The 19,270-nt window shown below is 60.5% G+C and overlaps 1 protein-coding gene across 5 annotated transcripts in view; it reads left to right on the forward strand.

Moving 5' to 3' along the window:
* The window catches only part of SLX9 (SLX9 ribosome biogenesis factor), a 57,614-nt gene that overhangs the window by 7,722 nt on the left and 30,622 nt on the right, over positions 1-19,270 (forward strand). For all 5 annotated transcript variants that reach the window (XR_012905361.1, XR_012905362.1, XM_006113339.4 and 2 more), the window contains exon 2: positions 1,716-1,824. Coding sequence is in view for 3 of the 5 variants with exons in the window: in XM_006113339.4 (XP_006113401.1) it covers positions 1,716-1,824 (109 nt within the window). In the remaining 2 variants the exon portion in view is untranslated. The remainder of the gene's footprint in view (positions 1-1,715; positions 1,825-19,270) is intronic.

A 19,270-nucleotide genomic window follows, 5' to 3' on the forward strand; every position in this document is an offset into this window, starting at 1 on the left:
GACGTCCGTATCTCAACCAGAGGTTCGGGGTCTGTCATGGGAATGGGAAGGTGAGGTTCTGTGGCCTGCAGTGTGTACAGATCAGGGTGGGCAATAATTTTTATGGGGGAGAGGGGGGCACTTAAATGAATTTTGGTATCTCGTCATGGGCCAGCTGCACTCCTGGAGGAGATGGGACTTGGAAGAGAAGGGGCAGGGCGGGGGACTAGCCTCCTTCCAGAATTGTCCAGGGCCCGTGGCTTTGAATTAAAAACACAGCAAAGGGCTCGTAGCTCTGGCCCTGAAGGGACCACACAGCCATTGGGAGCAGTGAGTACTGCCTGAGCTTCCGCTGCCCTGGAAAGTCAGTGGCCCGGGCACCAGGGTATAAATAGAGAGCAGCCAGACGCTGGCTGTGGGCCAGGTCACAGTGCAAGGCGAGCCCGGTCTGGCCCCCGGGCGCCATTTTGCCCGGCTCTGGACCAGAGATGATCATAACGGTCCCTGGTGGCCCTGAAGTCTGAGCCGACAAGGAAGTGGCCGAAGAAGGGCCAGGCTTGCCCCGCGGTGCTTGGCAAGCGACATAAAGCAGTGCTTGCGAGTTGAAGCTGCGCCAGATGTGGGACGTGTTGCATGTTGCTTCCTCCGCTGTCTGCATATTTGCTTTTGTCCTTCAACGTTTCCTCACCCTGGCTGCGCTGGCTTGGCCCCGCCAGCTGCAATGGGCAGGCCAATGCCAGCGGGCGCCTGGCTGCGTAAGCACCATGCAGCCCAGACTTGGGACTATCAAGGGGAGTGGCTACAGTGGTGCATCTACCCCTGGCCTTGCACTGGCGGAGCTGAAGTGGGGGGGGATGGGCATGTCCGGAGAAGAGGGGTAGTGGCGGCATAACTGATGTGAGCATGTCGCATTCCAGAGCCTCCTGGGTAAGCGTTAGCTGGTTTCCCAGGGGCAGCCCTCGCCCGCGGCAGCTGAAAGCGTTCATGTGCCACAGCGGGGTGCAGTCTCAGGATGTGACATATCGGTTAATGGAATAGTCGAGCAACCTCATGAATTCTTACTATTCTATAGTCCCTGGGGGCGGGGCTGGCAGCCAGTGCGCTTCGCTCCCAAGGAGCTCCCACCAGCACCGGGCACCAGGCAGGAGCTGGTCTGTGAGGGGAACCAGTTTAAAAACCAGCTCCCCCCACGGATCGGCTGTCTGTCGCCCTGCGCTGTTGCCTCTGCTAAAGAGGCATTAGCGTGGGGTTGCAGCAGCCCTTGTCTGGGGGGGCCTGAGCTCCCACACCCGGTGCAAGCTGGAACTGAGCTGGGCTGTAAGCCTGCCTAGCTCCTAATACACTTTAAATGCAGAGCTGCGGTGGGGGTAGGTCCCAGACCCTTCGCAAGCTGGGACTGAGCCGGGCTGCTGGCCTTAAAACATGTACTGGCAAGGGGGAGAGGCGAAGGCGTGTCGTCTATAGCATCAGCCTATAAGCTTTTGCTTATCGGTTAATGGACTGCACTATTACGTCCCTGGTACGTTCCTCCCTGTGATGTTTGTGTGAGGGCAGGACGTGGCGGGGTTTGCGGCTGTCACGTGATCAGTGTGCCGGTGGTTCAGCCGTGTCCTCTGAGGCACGGACTGCGTGTTTTGCACGACTGCGTGATGGCTACTGAGACTAGGCCTGAGCCTTGCACTCCTGTCACTGCTCTCACAACTGAAGTGTGCACTGGATTTTTGCCTTTGTCTCAGGACTGGACTTTTTTGTCCTCGGACGTCTTTGCTGGGCTGAAGATTGAGCCCCAGGCTCTGGTGAAGAAGCTGGATTTGGACTCGCGAAGCGTGGTCTCAGCCCAGACAGGTAAGGGGTGCTCTGCAGGGAGCGGGGCCCTCTCTTCTGCAAGGGATGCAGGTGCTTGTCCCTGCAGCTGGGCTGGATTTCAGTCGCCTGGGTGGAACCTGAAGGGGGAGGTCTATAGCCCCCCAGGATCGTGTCATGCTCATAGCTCGGCATAGTGTGAGCGCCAGCCCCTGCCCATGCACGCTGAATGGGGTGACCTCTGGAAGCGAACATGAAGCTGCCAGTTGGGTGTTTCTCCGTTGCACCTCGGAGCCCAGGTGCAGGCTGGGGGAAGAGCGGGTTACAGAGGAGGGGGTGTTCTGAGCGGGGCAGTTGGCTGTGGTTGGACTCTGCGCTAGTGACTGCACTCACCCTCGCTGTGTTGGGACGTTGCCTCCAGCGCCTGGCTGGGCAGTGGCTGTGACAGTTAACCTGGAGAATGGAATCACCTGCTAAATTCGGATGCAAATCTCATCGTGGCGGGTTGCAGCAGCGGGTGTCCAAACGGGTTCCCAGGGGCTTGGCATGGACCAATGGGCTACTAGGCGGTAGCGACTGGAGAGTGGCCTCAGCACTTGTGCTTTGCTGCTCATTGAGCCTTCCCTGCCCTGCTTTGGCTCCGTCCATCTTGAGCAGAGTGAGTTCTGGGAAGGAGCCCTGCGGACCCGCTTCTCAAGACAGGCAGGCGTGGCCGTAAGCTGCTGAGGGGCAGGCCGAGTGGATTCCCAAGTGCTCGTCTGTCTCGGGGCTGGAGACGCTGCTTAGACGCCCGCTGTGACTCGCATGGGTATTGTCTCTTCCTGGGAATTAACGAAGCCTTTCCTCGCCTTCCCAGTCTGGCCAACCTGACGCCTCTCACCCACGGGCTGTAACCCAGCCTGCCAGTCCCTTGGGCTGGTGGTGAGCGGCAGCAGCCGGATTGTGCTGTGCTGTGGCCAGTGGGAGCAGGGAGGTTGGCTGGGGACACGGCCCCCGAAGGCAGCCTTCTGAAGGGAGCCTGGCTGCTTGGTGCCATGATGGGAGTGGGGGAGCGGGGGGAGCTGCACGCGGCCACCTCGTCCCTGGGAGCAAAGCAGGGAAGGCCACAGGCTGGCAGGCCCCAGCTGCAGGCTGGGTTCTGGGCCGGGGTTCTCAACAGGCCTGTGGCGCACTCAGGTGGCAGATGCTCAGGGGTGCGGTGCAGGCAATAGGGGGCCGTCCCCTGCGGGTGCGAGGCGGCTCTCTGCCAGACGGCCATTTGCTGCCCCTGCTGTTCAGTCTCTTCCTTTGATCGATGCGGCTCTGGCTGGAGACCAGTGGGGCAGGATAGAAGTGCCCGTTCACCTCTCCCCAGGCTGCTGTCCCCTTCCTCCTGTGTTGCCCTGGAGCCCGTGGGGCTGGCTCGCTATGGAAACGGTTCACGGTTTTGTGTGTGTTCAGTGAAGGGTGGCTGCGTCTGGCCGACAGCAGCTGCTCCGTCAGAGATAGAAGTGAAGGGTCAGCCGGTGTTGGGGGCGTGCTTTGTCCCCCGGGATCTGAGCTGCAGGAGAGCGTCCCCCGGAGAATTCAGCCTGACTCGTCGAATGGGTGGGGCTGGGTGGGATTCTCCTGCGTGGGAAAGCACACAGGTATTCCTCTCCCGGCCTCCCAGGTGCTGCTGGTGCCCAGCTGCAAGCCCATGATGCCACAGGAAAGGCTGGAGTTGGCTCCATTTGAAAGCAGCTACCTGGCTCTGGGCCTGGAGCTCTGCCCCGGGAGCCGAGGCGGCTGCCCTGTTGCTGCAGGGCTCCCGCTGAACAGCAGTAGCCTGAGGGAGGAGGGGCTGGGGCCAGGGCCAGGCAGCGATGTTCCCAGTGGCTCCCGGGGGAGCTGCACATGGAGCTCAAAGCCCTGGCTCTCAGCCCCCCCCCAAGCTACCCCCGTTCGGCGGGGGGGAACGTTCCTGTTGGTTACTGGCTGCAGAGCTGCCTTAGCCCACCGGGGGGCGTGAGTCGGCCTTTGCTGTGTGTGGGGGGGGGGGAGGTGCTGAGGCTGCAGAGCTGCCTTAGCCCACCGGGGGGCGTGAGTCGGCCTTTACTGTGGGGGGGGGGGGGGGGAGGTAGTGAGGCTGCAGTGCTGCCTTAGGCCACCAGGGGGCGTTGAGTTTCAAGCCAAGGCCGGAGGCTCCGCTGGGCAAACGAGTCCCTGTGCTCAGCTGAGCTCTTGGCTGCTCAGCTCGCCGTGGGCCAGGCAGGGCTCCGAGGCCTGGGCCGTGCAGCTCCATGTCCCCTCGACTGGGATCCCACGTTGATTTCTTCCCTGGAGCAGGGCCGGCCGGTCTGCACGGCCACGCTTGTGTCGCACGAGCGGCTGCCTCCCTCACAGCCTGCGTGCCACTGTGCCCGCTGGATTGCCAGCGCTCCCCACGCCAGCTGTGCCCGCTTGTCTGGGGGCAGGGCCTCGGCGCTGCCTGTTGGCCGCTCAGGTAGCCCCTAAGGAGCGGGCAGGTTGGCAGGGAAGGCTGTGACTGATCTGCAGGGTCGGATCTCTTGCTGCATGAGGTGCTGTTCAGGTCCGTGGCTACCCTCCCCTTGCGTCGTAAGGCACAGGCTGTTCTAGCTGTGCTGGTCCCAGGACGCGGGGCAGGGACAGGCGTTCAGGCCACGCAGACCCTCTCATTTTTCTTCCTCCAGCAGAAGTTGGTCTGATACCAGATACAGCCTGGGCCATTGCCCCACACGCTGCCCGCGGGGACTGGACTGTGGTGCAGGGGTGGCACGAGGCCTGGGCCGCTGTCTGAGCTCCCTGTAAACAGACTCCAAAGGGGAGCTGGGCGGCAGGCGGGAGCCGCTCTTCCCCACCAGGTCCGGGTGGGTTGCGCGGCCGTGCCCGCGGCCCCGTATAAAAGCTCTGGCCATGGATGTGGGGTGCAGACGGGCCATGTCTTGTTGCTGCTCCTCTCGCAGAAAGGTGCAAGTGTCACGTCCTGCCTCCCCTGTCCCCCCTTTGGCGTCGCTTTGTGGAAGTGGGATGAGAACGCCGAGCCCACTGTCGGAAGCAGCAGCGCCTGCATCTGGCTTGAGCTGGCCCAAGAGGGGAGACGTTCTCAACCGTTTACATGTTGCCCTGGCGCCTGGTTACGCAGCTGCCTGGGACAGCTTCACCCCCACTGTACCGCCTCCTGTTGGCTGCTCGGGGCTGCACTCGGGCTCGTGGGCAAGCCAGTGTTCTCTGCGCTGGCCAGGCAGTAGGGACAAGCCGGTCCCTCTGCTGCAGGAATCCCTGGGAGAGCTTCTCTGGTGTGTGCTGTGTCAGCCCACCACCATGGGCTCCAGAGGCCAGTGCAGGATCCACCAGTCACCCGGGGACCTGCCCCACCTTCAGCCTGGTACCGGCTCCGGCACTGGCCAGCTGGACTCCAAGCCACCAGCCCAGGTTCTCTGGTAGTCATGGCCACACATCACCGTCTCCATAGGTAGGGCAAAGTCTAAGCTGCCAGGAGCCCCGTTCCCTGCCCGGGGGAGACCAGACCGTGTAGCTACACAGAAAACAAGCCACCATCTCCCTCCTCTGCAGTGCTCCTCCTTGGAGCTCCTTTCCGGTCTCAAGCGGGTCGAGAGAAACGGGGTGCAGGGACTGCTCCGTGTGCTCTATTAGGGCCGATATTCACGCAGTGCCGCCTGCCTGCCGCATTCCCAGGACTGACGTGATCAATAGGGCTGTGTTGCTAGGGCTGCAGGGCGGTTGCTTGACTTATCCGGCTGCCAGGTGAGTCATCCACCCTACCAGTTGCCAAGGCAAAACGGGCAGAGGCTGCTTCAGGAGCTGCCTTTATAAGGTTCTTGGAGCCTGTGTGCAGGGGCGAGGTGGAGCCAGGCGCGCCCTGTGGAGGCTCAGGGCACTGGGCGTGTGGCTGCCAATGTGTAGCACACGGAGCCGCTCTCAGGGTTGTGCTCTGATGTGTCTGCCAGCCTCTGGTCTTACAGGGCTCGGTTCCACTGATCCGACACAGCACTTGGGCATCCGCTTTAGCCTGGAGCCCGTGGCTAGCCCCGTGGGCTGCATCAGGCCTGCAAGTTCCACAGCTTGCAGCCCCCGGGCCATGACCGTTGACCCTGACTCGCTCTCTCCCGCATGGTGGCTCATGTCCTCTAGCCTGGCTTCATGCTGCCAAGCAGCTGTCCAGTCAGCATTTCACCTGTCCTGCGGGGGGCCAGGTTCCCGCCGTCTCCTCCAGGTGGTTGACAGCCCCCCGGCCTGGCTCTCCCGGTTCTGTGCTTTTAGCTCTGACTTCCCTCAGTGGCCTCTGAGCGAGCAGTGGGGGTGTTGGCCGTACTGACCTCCGGTCTCTGGCTCGGCACCGGGCAGGTCCCGAGGGTGCCGCCCTGGCGAGGTTCATGCTGATTTCGTAACCCTGGCGTAACCTGGCAGTTCTAATCTGACAGGGCCAGGCTGAGAGGCGGCGGCGTTGGGTCGCACTTAGGCTCAAGTTCCTCCTGCGCCCCTTCACGGGGCACAGGGAGGCCCGTTGACCAGGGCGAGAACTGAAGAGAGTTTGAATCATAGAATCATAGAATAATAGGACTGGAAGGGACCTCGAGAGGTCATCGAGTCCAGCCCCCCGCCCTCAAGGCAGGACCAAGCTCCGTCTACACCATCCCTGACAGATGTCTATCTAACCTGTTCTTAAATATCTCCAGAGAGGGAGATTCCACCACCTCCCTTGGCAATTTATTCCAATATTTGACCACCCTGACAGTTAGGAATTTTTTCCTAATGTCCAATCTAAACCTCCCCTGCTGCACTTTAAGCCCATTACTCCTTGTCCTGTCCTCAGAAACCAAGAGGAACAAATTTTCTCCTTCCTCCTTGTGACACCCTTTTAGATATTTGAAAACCGCTATCATGTCCCCCCTTAATCTTCTTTTTTCCAAACTAAACAAGCCCAGTTCATGAAGCCTGGCTTCATAGGTCATGTTCTCTAAACCTTTAATCATTCTTGTCGCTCTTCTCTGTACCCTTTCCAATTTCTCCACATCTTTCTTGAAATGTGGCGCCCAGAACTGGACACAGTACTCCAGCTGAGGCCTAACTAGTGCAGAGTAGAGCGGCAGAATGACTTCACGAGTTTTGCTTACAACACACCTGTTGATACAACCTAGAATCATATTTTGCTTTTTTTGCAACAGCATCACACTGTTGACTCATATTCAACTTGTGGTCCACTATGACCCCTAGATCCCTTTCCGCCATGCTCCTTCCTAGACAGTCGCTTCCCATCTTGTATGTATGGAACTGATTGTTGAAGAGTTGTTGCAAGGGGCCAGCTGGCAGCCCTGGTGTCCTGTCTCTGTCAACAGGTGCGTGGAGCAGGAGAGGGATGTGCCCTGCTCTCAGGTGTGTCTCTAGGGTCCACCTGGCGGAGGCTGGATAGTTAATGGCCAGTCTGTTTGGGAAACAGGCAGAGCCCCACCGAGAGCAGGAGTGGAAGGGGAACCCCCTTCCTTCCCTCTGTGCTCTCCTTGCCCTGGCTGGGCGGGCACAGCCGGGGGGGCAGAGGGGAGAGTGTCCAGAGGGAATGCCCGGTGCGGCCGGGTGCACTTGCCATGGGCACAGGGCTGAGCGCGCGTGCTCGTTTCCCGGAGAGCGGCGCCAGGGCGGGCAGGGTGCTAACCCCTGTCTCTCCTGCAGGCCCAGAGTAAGAAGCTGCATCTGGGGCTCCTGCTCCCTGGAAGCAGAATAATCTCTTACAAGCCTCCTCTGTTCCTGTTCTCGGGGGATGGAAGAGGGTGGGCGAGCCGTGCTGTGAGCCCGCAGCCCCTAGGGACAGGGCTCCTGCAGGGCAACTGGCAAACCTCCCATGGCACGGAGCTGTGAAGAGGGGAAACGGGACATGCCCCCGAACGTGGAGTCCTCTGAGCTCCCTAACCCTTCCCGGGGCTGCGTGGCATTTCCCAAGAAGCAGGCTGCGGAGGGGACACGTGCTGAGCCCACTGGGCTAGCCCTGCAGGGTGCCATGTGCAGAGAAGTTGCTTCCGATTCTTCTCCAGGCGGCCCGTGGCCACAAGCTGCCGGGAGCTAGAGCATCCCACTGCCCTGCCTAGAAAGTGCCACGGTTGGTCCTTTCTATCCAGCGGGGCAGGTGACCATGGAGAATTTGGCTTCAAGGCTGCAACCCAGCAGTTAGAGGGAACGTGCCCTTTGGAAGCCCTTCCCTTGGCACTCCACCCCGGTGGCGTTAAACCCCTCTGACGTGTACTTCAGAAATGCATTCTAGAGCTAACGCAGGGGGTCCCCAAACGGGGGGTGTCCCCCTAGGGGCACAAAGAGACACTGGGGGGCAGGGCTTGCCCAGCCCCACCCTACTTCCAGCTCTTGCTTCTGCCCATTTCCTGCCTCAGACCCACCCCACATCTGTGGCCCCAGCATCGTGTCCCTGACCTCTGTCTCCATTCCTCCAACCCACAGCCCTGGCTCCAGGGCAGGGTAAGGGGGGCGAGACCCTGGAAAGTTTGGGGACCCCTTATCTGAAGGGGGATGTGTTGTGGGGAGTAGTACAGCAGAGAGTCAATGGCCAGTGTTCCGGGGTGCTGAGCCATGGAGCCGTGGAAAGCAGGTTGGCTGCGTGGCATGGGCCGAGAGCTGCTTGGGCAGCCTGTCCTTTGGTGAGTCTGGACAGAGCCGTGATGAGCCTGTGCCCTGCTACACAGCAGGCCCAGAAATGGCTGCGCTGGTTGGGGGTGGAGAGCACAGCGAGGCGGCGCTTTTCTAGGGCTCTGGTTGACAGATGGTGTGGACAGGTAGGTGAGATTAACGTGGCGTGAAAGAGCGTCAGTCGCATCACATGACTGACCTGATCACGCTCCCTTTGTGGGAATGATGGCAAGAAACTAGGATCTGCCTGACGGTAGCAAAATAATTTGTGCATCCTCTGCTGGGAGGCTGTATCGGCAGGCAGGCCAGCCCGACTCCAGCAATGTGCTGGATTACAGTTGCCTTTTCATTTTCACATGTTCGTTGGCTTTGGGTTTTGTTTCCTGCTCTCCTCTCCCCCCCCCCCCCCCCCGGCTTTTTTCCTTGTCTAAATTACCAAGTTTTTTTAAATGTAAATGCTGCTTATTGTTGATGGTTTTATACAATTCGTGTGTGTGTGTGTGGGGGGGGGGGGGTTTGAAACATTTGCAAATACGCTCCCAGCTGCTCTGAATAAGGCTTTGTCTCACAAGCATCTCAACCTCACTGCTACCTTTCCGCACTGACATGATGACGCAGGGAGAGCGGCCGCGGCGAGGAGACGAGAATTGCGACCTGAGCTGATGGTTTGTGAAGCAGGGAGATAGATGGAGGCTGTTCCTGACTGCCGGAGCCATCAGGCTAAAAATAGAAACCCAAATCTGGAATTCCAGTCACTGTTTCAGCCAGCGCATTTACTGGCTGCGGAACATCAGGGTGGTTGCTTCTCGGCACTTGCTGCATCTCTGCCTCTCACTGGTGCATTGGTGTCGCATGGTGCGGGTGCTGTCGAATGGCGCTGTTGGGGGCCCTGTGCAGTTGCCGGGGTTGCTGTGCATCTCCCCCAGCCTTCTCTGTCCTTCCTTAGGCACCTTTCCAGATCTCTGCGTGCGCCTGGCTGCCTCAGGTCCCTGGTCTGCGCCCTTGTTCTGCCGCTGCAGCCGAGGGGTCTCAGTTGCTGTGTGGCCAGTAGTGCTTTCACTTCCTGCATGCAAGGATCTGCACGTTGGCCTCGGGTCGATAAACCCACCGTGGCAAGACTTGGTACTAAACAGCATTTCTGCCTCTTTGCCCTTTAGAGCCGTGATTCCCTAGACTTTGGCTGCTGCTGTTTGCTGCTTCCCACAGGGGTGCCAAGAGCACTGGGAAGTGGCTTTGTCTCTTGAGCTGTGATCTCAGTTCTCACGGGGCGGGGGACGAACCAGGAAGAGGGCAAACCAGCCCCATGTGGCAGCACGCCGGCTCTGCGAGGGGGATGGTTCCTGCAGTGTGTCCTCGGCAGTGCAGATGCGTTATTGGGGGCGCTAACTGACCCCACAGGTGCTGTTTCTGCTTTGGACGTCACCGGCGGGGTCGGCGCAGGCTGTAGGGACTCAGAACGCGTGGGGTGGGGGCGCCGAGAGGGCAGAATTGCCGTCCAGTCCTGGCTCCTGTGTCCGACAGCGCGCAGCACCCAGTGCTGCCGAGGAGGGTGCCACCGTCTGACTTGGCATTGGGGGGAGGGGGTTAGGCTCACTTGGCGAGCAGAGCTAATCAGAGTCCCGCTCCAGGGGACGTGTGTGCATGGAGTGCGGGTTAACCAGAAGCGGTCAGCCTCGCCCGGCAAGGGCAATGCTTAGCCGTGAGCCAGTCACAGCCCGAGCAACTAACTGGCTTTGCACATGGCCTAACTCCCAGTTGGTCTGTGCCCGTTCAGCAGCTCTTGGATCGCTCGCTGACCCGCGCGCCCCCAGCTCCTGCCTCCTTTCTCTCAGAAAATATGTGAATTAGCCGACGGTTTTACAGGAGGGCGTTTTGAACGAGGAGCCCCTGGGAGCCCCTGGCGCGTAAATCCTGTCGCTAAACCCAGCCCGCCGTGTGCAGGCCAGGGGGAGCCGGGCCGCACGGCCCAGAACCGTGCACAGTCTGTTACGGAATGTGCCTGCCCCCGCGCCGCTGCTGGGCACGGCCCCAGGGCCGGTTCGGTAGCAGCAGTTCTCGCACTGGCATGCTGCCCAGTGTGGGGAACACGGGAATGTCCAGGGCACGGGAATGGCTCTCGGACATTTGGAAAATGGGGGCAAGCCTGCGAGAGACGCATCCGCTCTGCTGGCTTCAGCAGAAACAAGCTAGTGTAGCGAGCCGGGGGTTCCCGAACGTACACACGTGCTTTCCAGGCACAGCACCGTCCCTGCCCCAGCCACTCTGTGCTAACGTACTTGGATCTGGGGAGGTTGAAGTTCAGGGGTTGGGGGGGGCTGTGACGGAGGGCATGCACTGTGTGGTCAAAGGGGGGGCGCCATGTGGTCGGGGGGGCGCTGTGAGGGGGGAGCGTGCTGTGTGGTTGAAGGGGGGAGCGCTGGGAGGGGGGGTGTGCGCTGTGTGGTTGGAGGGGGGTGCGCTGGGAGGGGAGAGCGCGCTGTGTGGTTGGAGGGGGGTGCGCTGGGAGGGGGGTGTGCGCTGTGTGGTTGGAGGGGGGAGCGCTGGGAGGGGAGAGCGCGCTGTGTGGTTGGAGGGGGGAGCGCTGGGAGGGGGGTGTGCGCTGTGTGGTTGGAGGGGGGTGCGCTGGGAGGGGGGTGTGCGCTGTGTGGTTGGAGGGGGGAGCGCTGGGAGGGGGGAGCGCGCTGTGTGGTTGAAGGGGGGAGCGCTGGGAGGGGGGTGTGCGCTGTGTGGTTGAAGGGGGGAGCGCTGGGAGGGGGTGTGCGCTGTGTGGTTGGAGGGGGGAGCGCTGGGAGGGGGGTGTGCGCTGTGTGGTTGGAGGGGGGTGCGCTGGGAGGGGAGAGCGCGCTGTGTGGTTGGAGGGGGGAGCGCTGGGAGGGGGGTGTGCGCTGTGTGGTTGGAGGGGGGTGCGCTGGGAGGGGGGTGTGCGCTGTGTGGTTGGAGGGGGGAGCGCTGGGAGGGGGTGTGCGCTGTGTGGTTGAAGGGGGGAGCGCTGGGAGGGGGGTGTGCGCTGTGTGGTTGGAGGGGGGAGCGCTGGGAGGGGGTGTGCGCTGTGTGGTTGGAGGGGGGAGCGCTGGGAGGGGGGTGTGCGCTGTGTGGTTGGAGGGGGGTGCGCTGGGAGGGGAGAGCGCGCTGTGTGGTTGGAGGGGGGAGCGCTGGGAGGGGGGTGTGCGCTGTGTGGTTGGAGGGGGGTGCGCTGGGAGGGGAGAGCGCGCTGTGTGGCTGGAGGGGGGAGCGCTGGGAGGGGAGAGCGCGCTGTGTGGTTGGAGGGGGGTGCGCTGGGAGGGGAGAGCGCGCTGTGTGGCTGGAGGGGGGTGCGCTGGAAGGGGGGTGCGCGCTGTGTGGTGGGGGGGCGCTGTGACGGGGGTGCGCTGTGGGTGCCTTGTGGTCAGAGGGGCGCGCTGTGAGGGGGCGTGCTGTGCGGTGCTGTGTGGTCGGTGGGGTGCGGTGCCGTGTGGTTGGGAGGGCGCTGTGAGGTGCCGTGTGGTCGGGGGTCGCGCTGGGTGGTGCCGTGTGGTCGGGGGGGCACTGTGGGGAGGGGCGCGCTGTGCGGTGCCATGTGGTCAGGGGACTCTGTGAAGGGGGGGCACGCTGGGCAGTGCCGTGTGGTTGGAGGACGCTGTGGGGGGGGCGGTGTGCAGTGCTGTGTGGTCGGGGGCGCACTGTGAGGGGGGGCGCTGTGAGGTACCGTGTGGTGGGGGGGGGCGCGCTGGGCAGTGCCGTGTGGTCGGGGGGGGGCGCTGTGAGGAGGGGTGCGCGATGTGCGGTGGCATGTGGTCGGAGGGGGCGCGGTGCTGTGTGGTCGGGGGATGCTGTGAGGGGGGGCGCTGTGCTGTTCTGTGTGGTTGGAGAGGGGCGCGCTGTGAGGGGGGCGTACTATGTGGTTGGCGGGGGGGCGCGCTGTGTGGGCGGGGGGGCGCGCTGTGGGTCATTTGGCACTCACAGAAATGTTTCCACGCTGCCACTGTGCCTTGGGCTTTGTGCTTTGCTGCTGCCCCGCTCTCCCAGGAGTTTGCCGGGCGCTGGGGGGCTGGGTGCACGGGGGGGCTGAGTGCACGGGGGGGCTGGCTGCAGTTTAGTCAGTGTCCCCAGCCCGGTGTCCTTGGCCCTTGCTGGTGCGTTACCCGGGAAGACCTAGTGCAGGAGGGTGGCTTCATCCCGCTCTACCGCCTCCCGGCAGGCTGTTGCACAGATCTGTGAGCTGCCTTTTCCAACAGCCAGGGGCGTCTCTGTACTGGACCCCCCCGGTCTCTCTGCGCTGGACCCCCCAGTCTCACCTAGCTCCTGACACCCTGGGGCTGTGATCGGCTTCTTCCCGGAGTCCTTCGCTTGTCTCTGTGCAAGAGGGGCACCCGGCGATTTCTGTCTGGTCTGGGGCCAGTCCCTTGTGTACCGATGAAGCCTGGTGGGTCGGTCGGTCGGAAGGAGGTAGGCGTAGGGCTGAAAGCAGCTACTAAACTCACCCCCCTTCTTCTTGATGGTGCTGCTGTTGGAGCAGGTGGTGGCTACTAATGAAAGACTGTGGGTAGATGGCAGGCAAGGGGATGGGAGGAACCAACATGTCAAGCAAAGGTGGTGAAGTAGAACCAGGCTTTGAAAATCCGAGGCAGTGCATTTGACAGCTCTTGAATCCCAAAGCCGTGTTTGCAAATTGTGTGGGTATTTATTTGCATAATTATTCTGTGGGGAGGAGAGAGACTTTGATGTCAGAAGACGAGCGGGTTTAACTTTGAGTGGAACAACAAAGCCATGGGGCACCTCCCTGTTATATGTGCAGCAGGAGGCTCGAAACACAGCACGAGGTGATCTGCACTGGGTGGCGAGGGGCGTCCTGATTTGTCCCAGCAGTTCTTTGCACAAAGAACAATTCTGCTGCTCAGTCTCACATCCGAGTGATGCCAGGTGGGCTGGCTTGTCCGCAATGGGGGGGGGCGGCTTTCTCGGGACTTGGGTCCCTTGTTGATGGAAGGGTGTGCATGCACGTGGGGGTTGTTGTGGTTCAGTTGGGAGAGGAGGGGTAGGTACTGGCTTCTGCAGTGTTACTTTGGGCACCAAGGTGGCTATGCAAGGAGTTACGCACACGGTGGTTCTCGTCCATCGCCCTGTGTGACGTACCGGGCCGGGTCTGGGCACAGCTGAGGGTGTCCGCTCAGGGCGAATTGCTCAACTTTGGGGCTCCTTACAGCCCCCAGACTGATGACCTCTCCGAACAGGCCACAAACCAGTCCCACAGAGCACTTCAGCAGCCTGCCTGAAGCCTCTCGAGCAAAACCCCTCCAACACCCCAGCGATATCCGTGCCCCGGATGGCCCCGGACCTCATACACCGGTGTGGGGGGAGGTCTTAGAACCCAGTCCCACCTACCCCGAACAAGTTCTGTCTGGTTCCAAGAAACCAGCCACAGATCGCTGGTCAATTTACCCTCTGGATCTTACCCACAAATCACGCTGAGCCAATCCTTTAGCATCTAACATCTAAAGGTTTATTACCACAAGAAAGAAAAGCATGAGAGTAAGGTTGTTAAAGGATCGTACATTACATGCATCGACTCTCCCAGTTCTCGATCAGGCTCTAGCAGAGATGTTACAGCTGCTGGCTTAAAAGTCCTTGTTGCGCATCCCTGGATCAGGATGGGTCCACAGGTCTTTCCGGCCCTTCGATCCCTGCACTGCTGCCTCTGGGATGAAGTGCTCAGCTGAGAACAAGATGGAGTCGACCACATGGACCTTTTATCCATCCTTCCTGGTTTCTTCTTGGCTGCAGCGGGTCACCTGGCCAGCGGCCTATCCCTGTGTTCCCTGCTGGCCGCCCTCAGGTGTCAGCCCTCATTCTATAGGTGTGTCCTTGGCCCATTGAGTGCCATTGTCCCACAGGGCCTTGCTAATTAGCATGTCCATAGGCTGGGCCCTGCCCAATGCTCAACCACATGCAGGGAAATGTTCAGTATCCATACAAAGTACATGCTTATAATTTCACACATAGACATTATACAATCACACGAACAGCATACATAGGATTAGCAGACAGTAAGCTTCTGTTCAGCACCCCACATGGCCCCCCTTTATACCATTTTCTGGGGCCAACCCTATGGGTGCAGCAGTGGTCTGGCTGCTTCCCTCAAATTCGGTAACATGACACCCTGACCCCGAAGCTCTACCCAGGAGGGGCAATGCCAATCTCCCCATTGCGCAGCTGGGGCAATGGAAGCCAGGGTGAGGAAGTGAGCGATCTAAGGCCCCGCTAGGTGGGAATTGCTCTGGGTCTGTATTGACTCCTTCCCCCGTGGGACCAGTGAGTGGTGGGCGTCTGTCTTGGCTCCGGCCCTTGGAGACAGTGGATAGACTTAGCAGCTGGGCGTTTCTGCAGCCGTTTTCTGACCTGTGCAGAACCAGGAGGGCCGATGCCGTCTCCCCATGGCGTGGTGCCTGCCGATTGGCTCACGTGGCTTGTGGGCGGGGCAGTCGAGCCCCCATCTGCACTGGGCTGAAGCCCCTACCCAACCTCTCTGCTGTAAGGCAGAGGTCCTGAGCCCCCTCGCCCCCCACCTGGCAGGTGGAGAATGGGGGGGGGGGCCTCAAGCTGCGCTTCAACAGTAGAAGCGCCGCATGGGCTCGTGCCAGGGTTCAGCCACCCCGCTATAAATGACGAATGTGTGGACACTCAGTGGACTGGCTGGGGGTGGGGGTCTGTGGAAACGCTCCAAAGGGGAGAGGCTAAAGACGTCTTCTCGTGTAAATACCATGATGGAGCAGGCGAGTGGAGGCCAGGGCAATCGTCGTGGCTGTCCAGTGGCGGGAAGGCTGTTGGCCCTGCGCCGCCTCCTGCACTCTCTGACCTGCGAGGTTGTTGGGTTCCCTGATGAGCTACAGCTCCCGGCAGCTGCAGATTGCGGATTAGTGTGTGATGGGGAGCTGTGCAGTAGATTAGTGCGCTGCCCTTCCCCCTTCCGTTCTATCCTTGGCAAAGATTTCAAATCAAGGGCAAGTGCTGACGTGCGAGTCCCTTGTCATTTGCTTTTTAACACGTTGCGCGAGCTGCTGACAGAGAGAATGATGTCCAGGGAGATGGAGAATAGACCTGCTAGCAGAATGCCAAGGCTATCTGCCTGAAACCCAGGGTTAGTCCATGCGTCCACTAACCTGGTGGACAATGTTCCTCGGGGCCTACTTAGCTCTAAAACAAAGGGTCTGAGCAATTTCTCTTCATGCAGTGTTTTAATCAGAGCCACAGGGAGCTCTTAAGATCTCTGCATCTTCTGCTTATGTTACTTGCACTACTGTTCATACCCCCTCCTCTGTCCCCATGCCACCGGATGGACAGGATGCCAGTGAGCCCACAGAGCTATTGTCTGAATTGTTTTCTTTCTGTGGGACTACGAACTAGCAGTGTGTTTTTGGAACACAGCTAGACCTGTATCCAGGGCCGTAGTCCCCTGGGCAGTCACTGAGGTGTGAATCCCGTCAGCTCCACGGTCCTGACGGTGTCACGTGGACGCAGAGGTTAACTCCCGAGTTTCCTAAAGTGACTTGGGATTTGGGCACTAGGATGTTGCCTGCCTGAAAACTCAGTAGCAAAGGGGTGATTCTGGCAGAGCACCTGCCACTGGCCCCGCTGGATTTGTGCTCACTCCGCATGCAATGTTGGGGCAGAGCCGGGGGGTCCGTCCCAGTCTCTGGGCTCCCTGCCTCACACCTGGTCCACTGGCCCACTTGTGGTGCGCTTGGCACTTTGTATGGGTCCTCAGCAGATGCTTCCGTTGCTTCCTGATGGAGCAGCCCATCCCATGTGACACTCTCCACACGGCCCCTTGCCATAGGGTTGGGAATTGTGTGCGAGTGCTGTCGGGTGTTTCCATCCGTGGGAGACCAGGAGAGAATCATTTCAAACCTGCCCAAATGGGCATGTGCCTACAATAGCGCTTGCCCCAAATCTCATCGGCTGCATGTCCTCCTGCATCTCTCCCCTGCACTGCCAGCCCCCCACATGCTGCCCCAGAGATGAGCAGGATCAGCAGCTTGTCCTGGGGGCATGGAATTGTGCTCCGGGCGAGGTCTGTGCAGTATCTCTGGCTAGGAGTGCCCTGGCAGAGCTGTAGCCCTGCGGTGTTTGGTCGTGGCCTGGCAGCACGTGTACTATTAGCTCCCATTCAGAAGAGCGTTCTGTGGTTTGCCTTTGCTGGGATGTAGGATAATGAAAGGTACTAAGAGCAGTGGAATCCAGTGGGGCAGCTTGGAGCTAGCTTCCAGGTGCTCTCCAGCCAGCCAGAATAAGAAATCATGACAGGTCAGGAACAGATCGGTTATACAGTGGGAGTTCTTGATTTGGAGACAGGGTAGCCCTGGGGGAAGGTCCTTGGCAGAGCCTGGGACAGGACAGACACAGCAGAGGGGCTGGGAATGTCATGGGTGGCTGTTGTCCTGGATCCAGAGCCATCACTTGGAGGAGGGTCTGAACGGCAGACTGTGCGTCTGTGTCTCTCCACAGTGCCAGACCCCGCTACTGATCGGAGGCCTCTTCAGGCTACCAGAATCCACTCTAAACTGGAGAGCGTTTCTGTCTGTCCAAGCACTTTGCCCGCACGGCGAGAGCTAGGACCACACACGAGTTACACGGCTTCCTCTCAGCGTAACTTACGGCAAGGCCAGGGTTTGGCTGTGCCACGAAAACAGCTTGTGCCGGGAATGGGCGGCGTCTCGTGCAGCCGTGCGGAAACACGACAGAATCACCAGGAAGATGAAAGGGGCTGACTGACGTGCCCCCCCCTCCAGAACTGCACCCCCAGGTGCCCTGTCGGGAGGAGGGGGGGTAGGGTTGAAGCTCCCCACAGTTCCTACGGGAACACTGCTGGCTGTTGCCCTTTGCCAGGGAGCGAGGGGAAAGTGCTCACTCAGGGCGGGGCAGATAAAGCTGTGCCCTCCCCTGGCTGTGCCCACTGGGAGGTGCTTCTCCAGGCTGCGGTGAGAGGGCTGGGGCGTCCTTTCTCCCTGTGCATCCTGCTGCTGAACCGTCCGCCCCACCCCCACCCAAGAACCGTAGTTGAAATGAAGCCTGGACTGTGTCGTTTTATTGTCCAGACAATCCCTGCGCTCAGGACCTGAGCCACGCCAGGCACGTCTCCTCGTGAGCTACACCAGGGAGGGGAACGGGGCCTGCGACGTCCCGGGCCTTCTTGCTCTCTAGGGACCGACCGTCCCCTCGGCGCCGCCTCGTGTAACGGGCTGCAGAGCGCGCCTCGTTCAGCACCCCTACTCGCGCAGCCCCACATCACGTGGGGCCTTCCCAGGGCGCCGTCGGCCCCAGCAGTAACAGTGATCGATTGCTCTCCCTGGCTCCATTAGGGGGAAGAAATCCAATCTTCCCTGCAGCTGCCAGTCACACAGAGCTCTTCCCAGCCCCCTCCCTCCCCGCTGCTGCTGCCCTGAGGCCGGGACGCAGGGCGCCTCGAGGGTGAGAGAGGCCCTGTGTCCTCCACAGACCCAGTGCTTCCTGTGCTGGCTGTAGAGACGCGCCTGCCCCAGTCCAAAGGCTTGCGCCTCCTGCCGTTCAGAGGGAGTCTCTGCTTCTCAAGCTGCGGAGACGCACAGAGCCATCCTGGTGTGGCTAGAGCCGGAGGGAGGCCCCCTGGCCAGGAGGCAGGTGGGATGGGCGCACAGCAGAGACCTGACTCCCTAAGAACGTGGGGGTGACGTTTATGGCTCTGTGCAATTTCTCTTTGGGCAATCAGCTCACTGAATGCGCAGAACATCCCCTGGGCCCTGCAGAAAACCCCTGTTGAAAGCAGCTTCAGGCACTCGATGGAGAAACCTGCACTCCAGCCTCCCCCCCACCCCCCCGTCCCTTCAGCCAAGGGGCGAAACCTCACCTTTTCCGTCAGCACTGCAGGTGCCTCGGGAGCCCAGCAGTGTGATCGTTTCTGAAAGGGAACCTCCGGGCTGGCACTCGGCGGTGATCCCTGGGCTTGGCAGAGCAGAGCAGACTGTTAACCGAGGAAAAGGTCACTCTCCTCCCGCTTGCGCTGCCACGGGGCAAGCTGACCAGAACCGTAGCATGACCAGTGCCTTTGCCTCTCCCCACAGCGCCTGGGGAGAACGTACCAGCTGCAGCGGTGTCATGAAGGGACAAGGAGACGGCAAGGAAAAGCAACAGGCTTTGTTTTTAATAAAGGGTTTAAGATTTAACTGTCAGGGAAGGCTAGCAACAGACCGGGCGTCTCTTAGAAGAAGGCGAATTGTTTTAGATGGTTTAGGCTGGATGCATTTTATTCTGTTAGTGGTGGAAGTTGTGTCTGAACTCTGCAGTACGCTAACCAAGCGCAGGGGTGTGCTGTTCTAGTAACAGGGGTGAGGTGGGGAGGGGAGGGATCTGTCTGTGTTGCGGGAGGGAACAGGATTAAAATGCAAGGAACGATGCAGAAGCAGGTGAGAGTGGGAATTGCGGGTGAGGAGGGGTTACAGATAGGCCTGTGCCGGCTCTGCCTCCTTTCTCGACTCGCTGAAGCGAGCGACTCTGGTGCTTTGTCTGGGGGGAGGGGGGCAGAGAGGCTGCACTGGGTGCTGGACGGGCGGCCGTTTCCACAAGAGGGTTCCTCTGCCAGCTCTTCCTGTCAGAGAGGTTCTGAATTAGCGTGCCTGCATCTCTTAGTCGTTGCTGTTGAGCTCCTCTCTCGTGGGGATGTTGAGGGCTTGGGAGCCTGGTCAGCCTTGGCCCAGGTGGAGGGAAGACGGGCTCTGCGATTCTGCCATCTCACAAACTACAACAAAAAAACGCACACACCTAACACCCGCCCCGCCCTCCTTCCGCCCGGCGTGAATCTCGGCGCGTGGTCCTCTCTCATGCTGGCCGCCTGCCTCGCTGCGCT

This window comes from Pelodiscus sinensis, chromosome 7, assembly GCF_049634645.1.
Source record: "Pelodiscus sinensis isolate JC-2024 chromosome 7, ASM4963464v1, whole genome shotgun sequence".
NCBI classification, from domain to species: Eukaryota; Metazoa; Chordata; order Testudines; family Trionychidae; genus Pelodiscus; species Pelodiscus sinensis.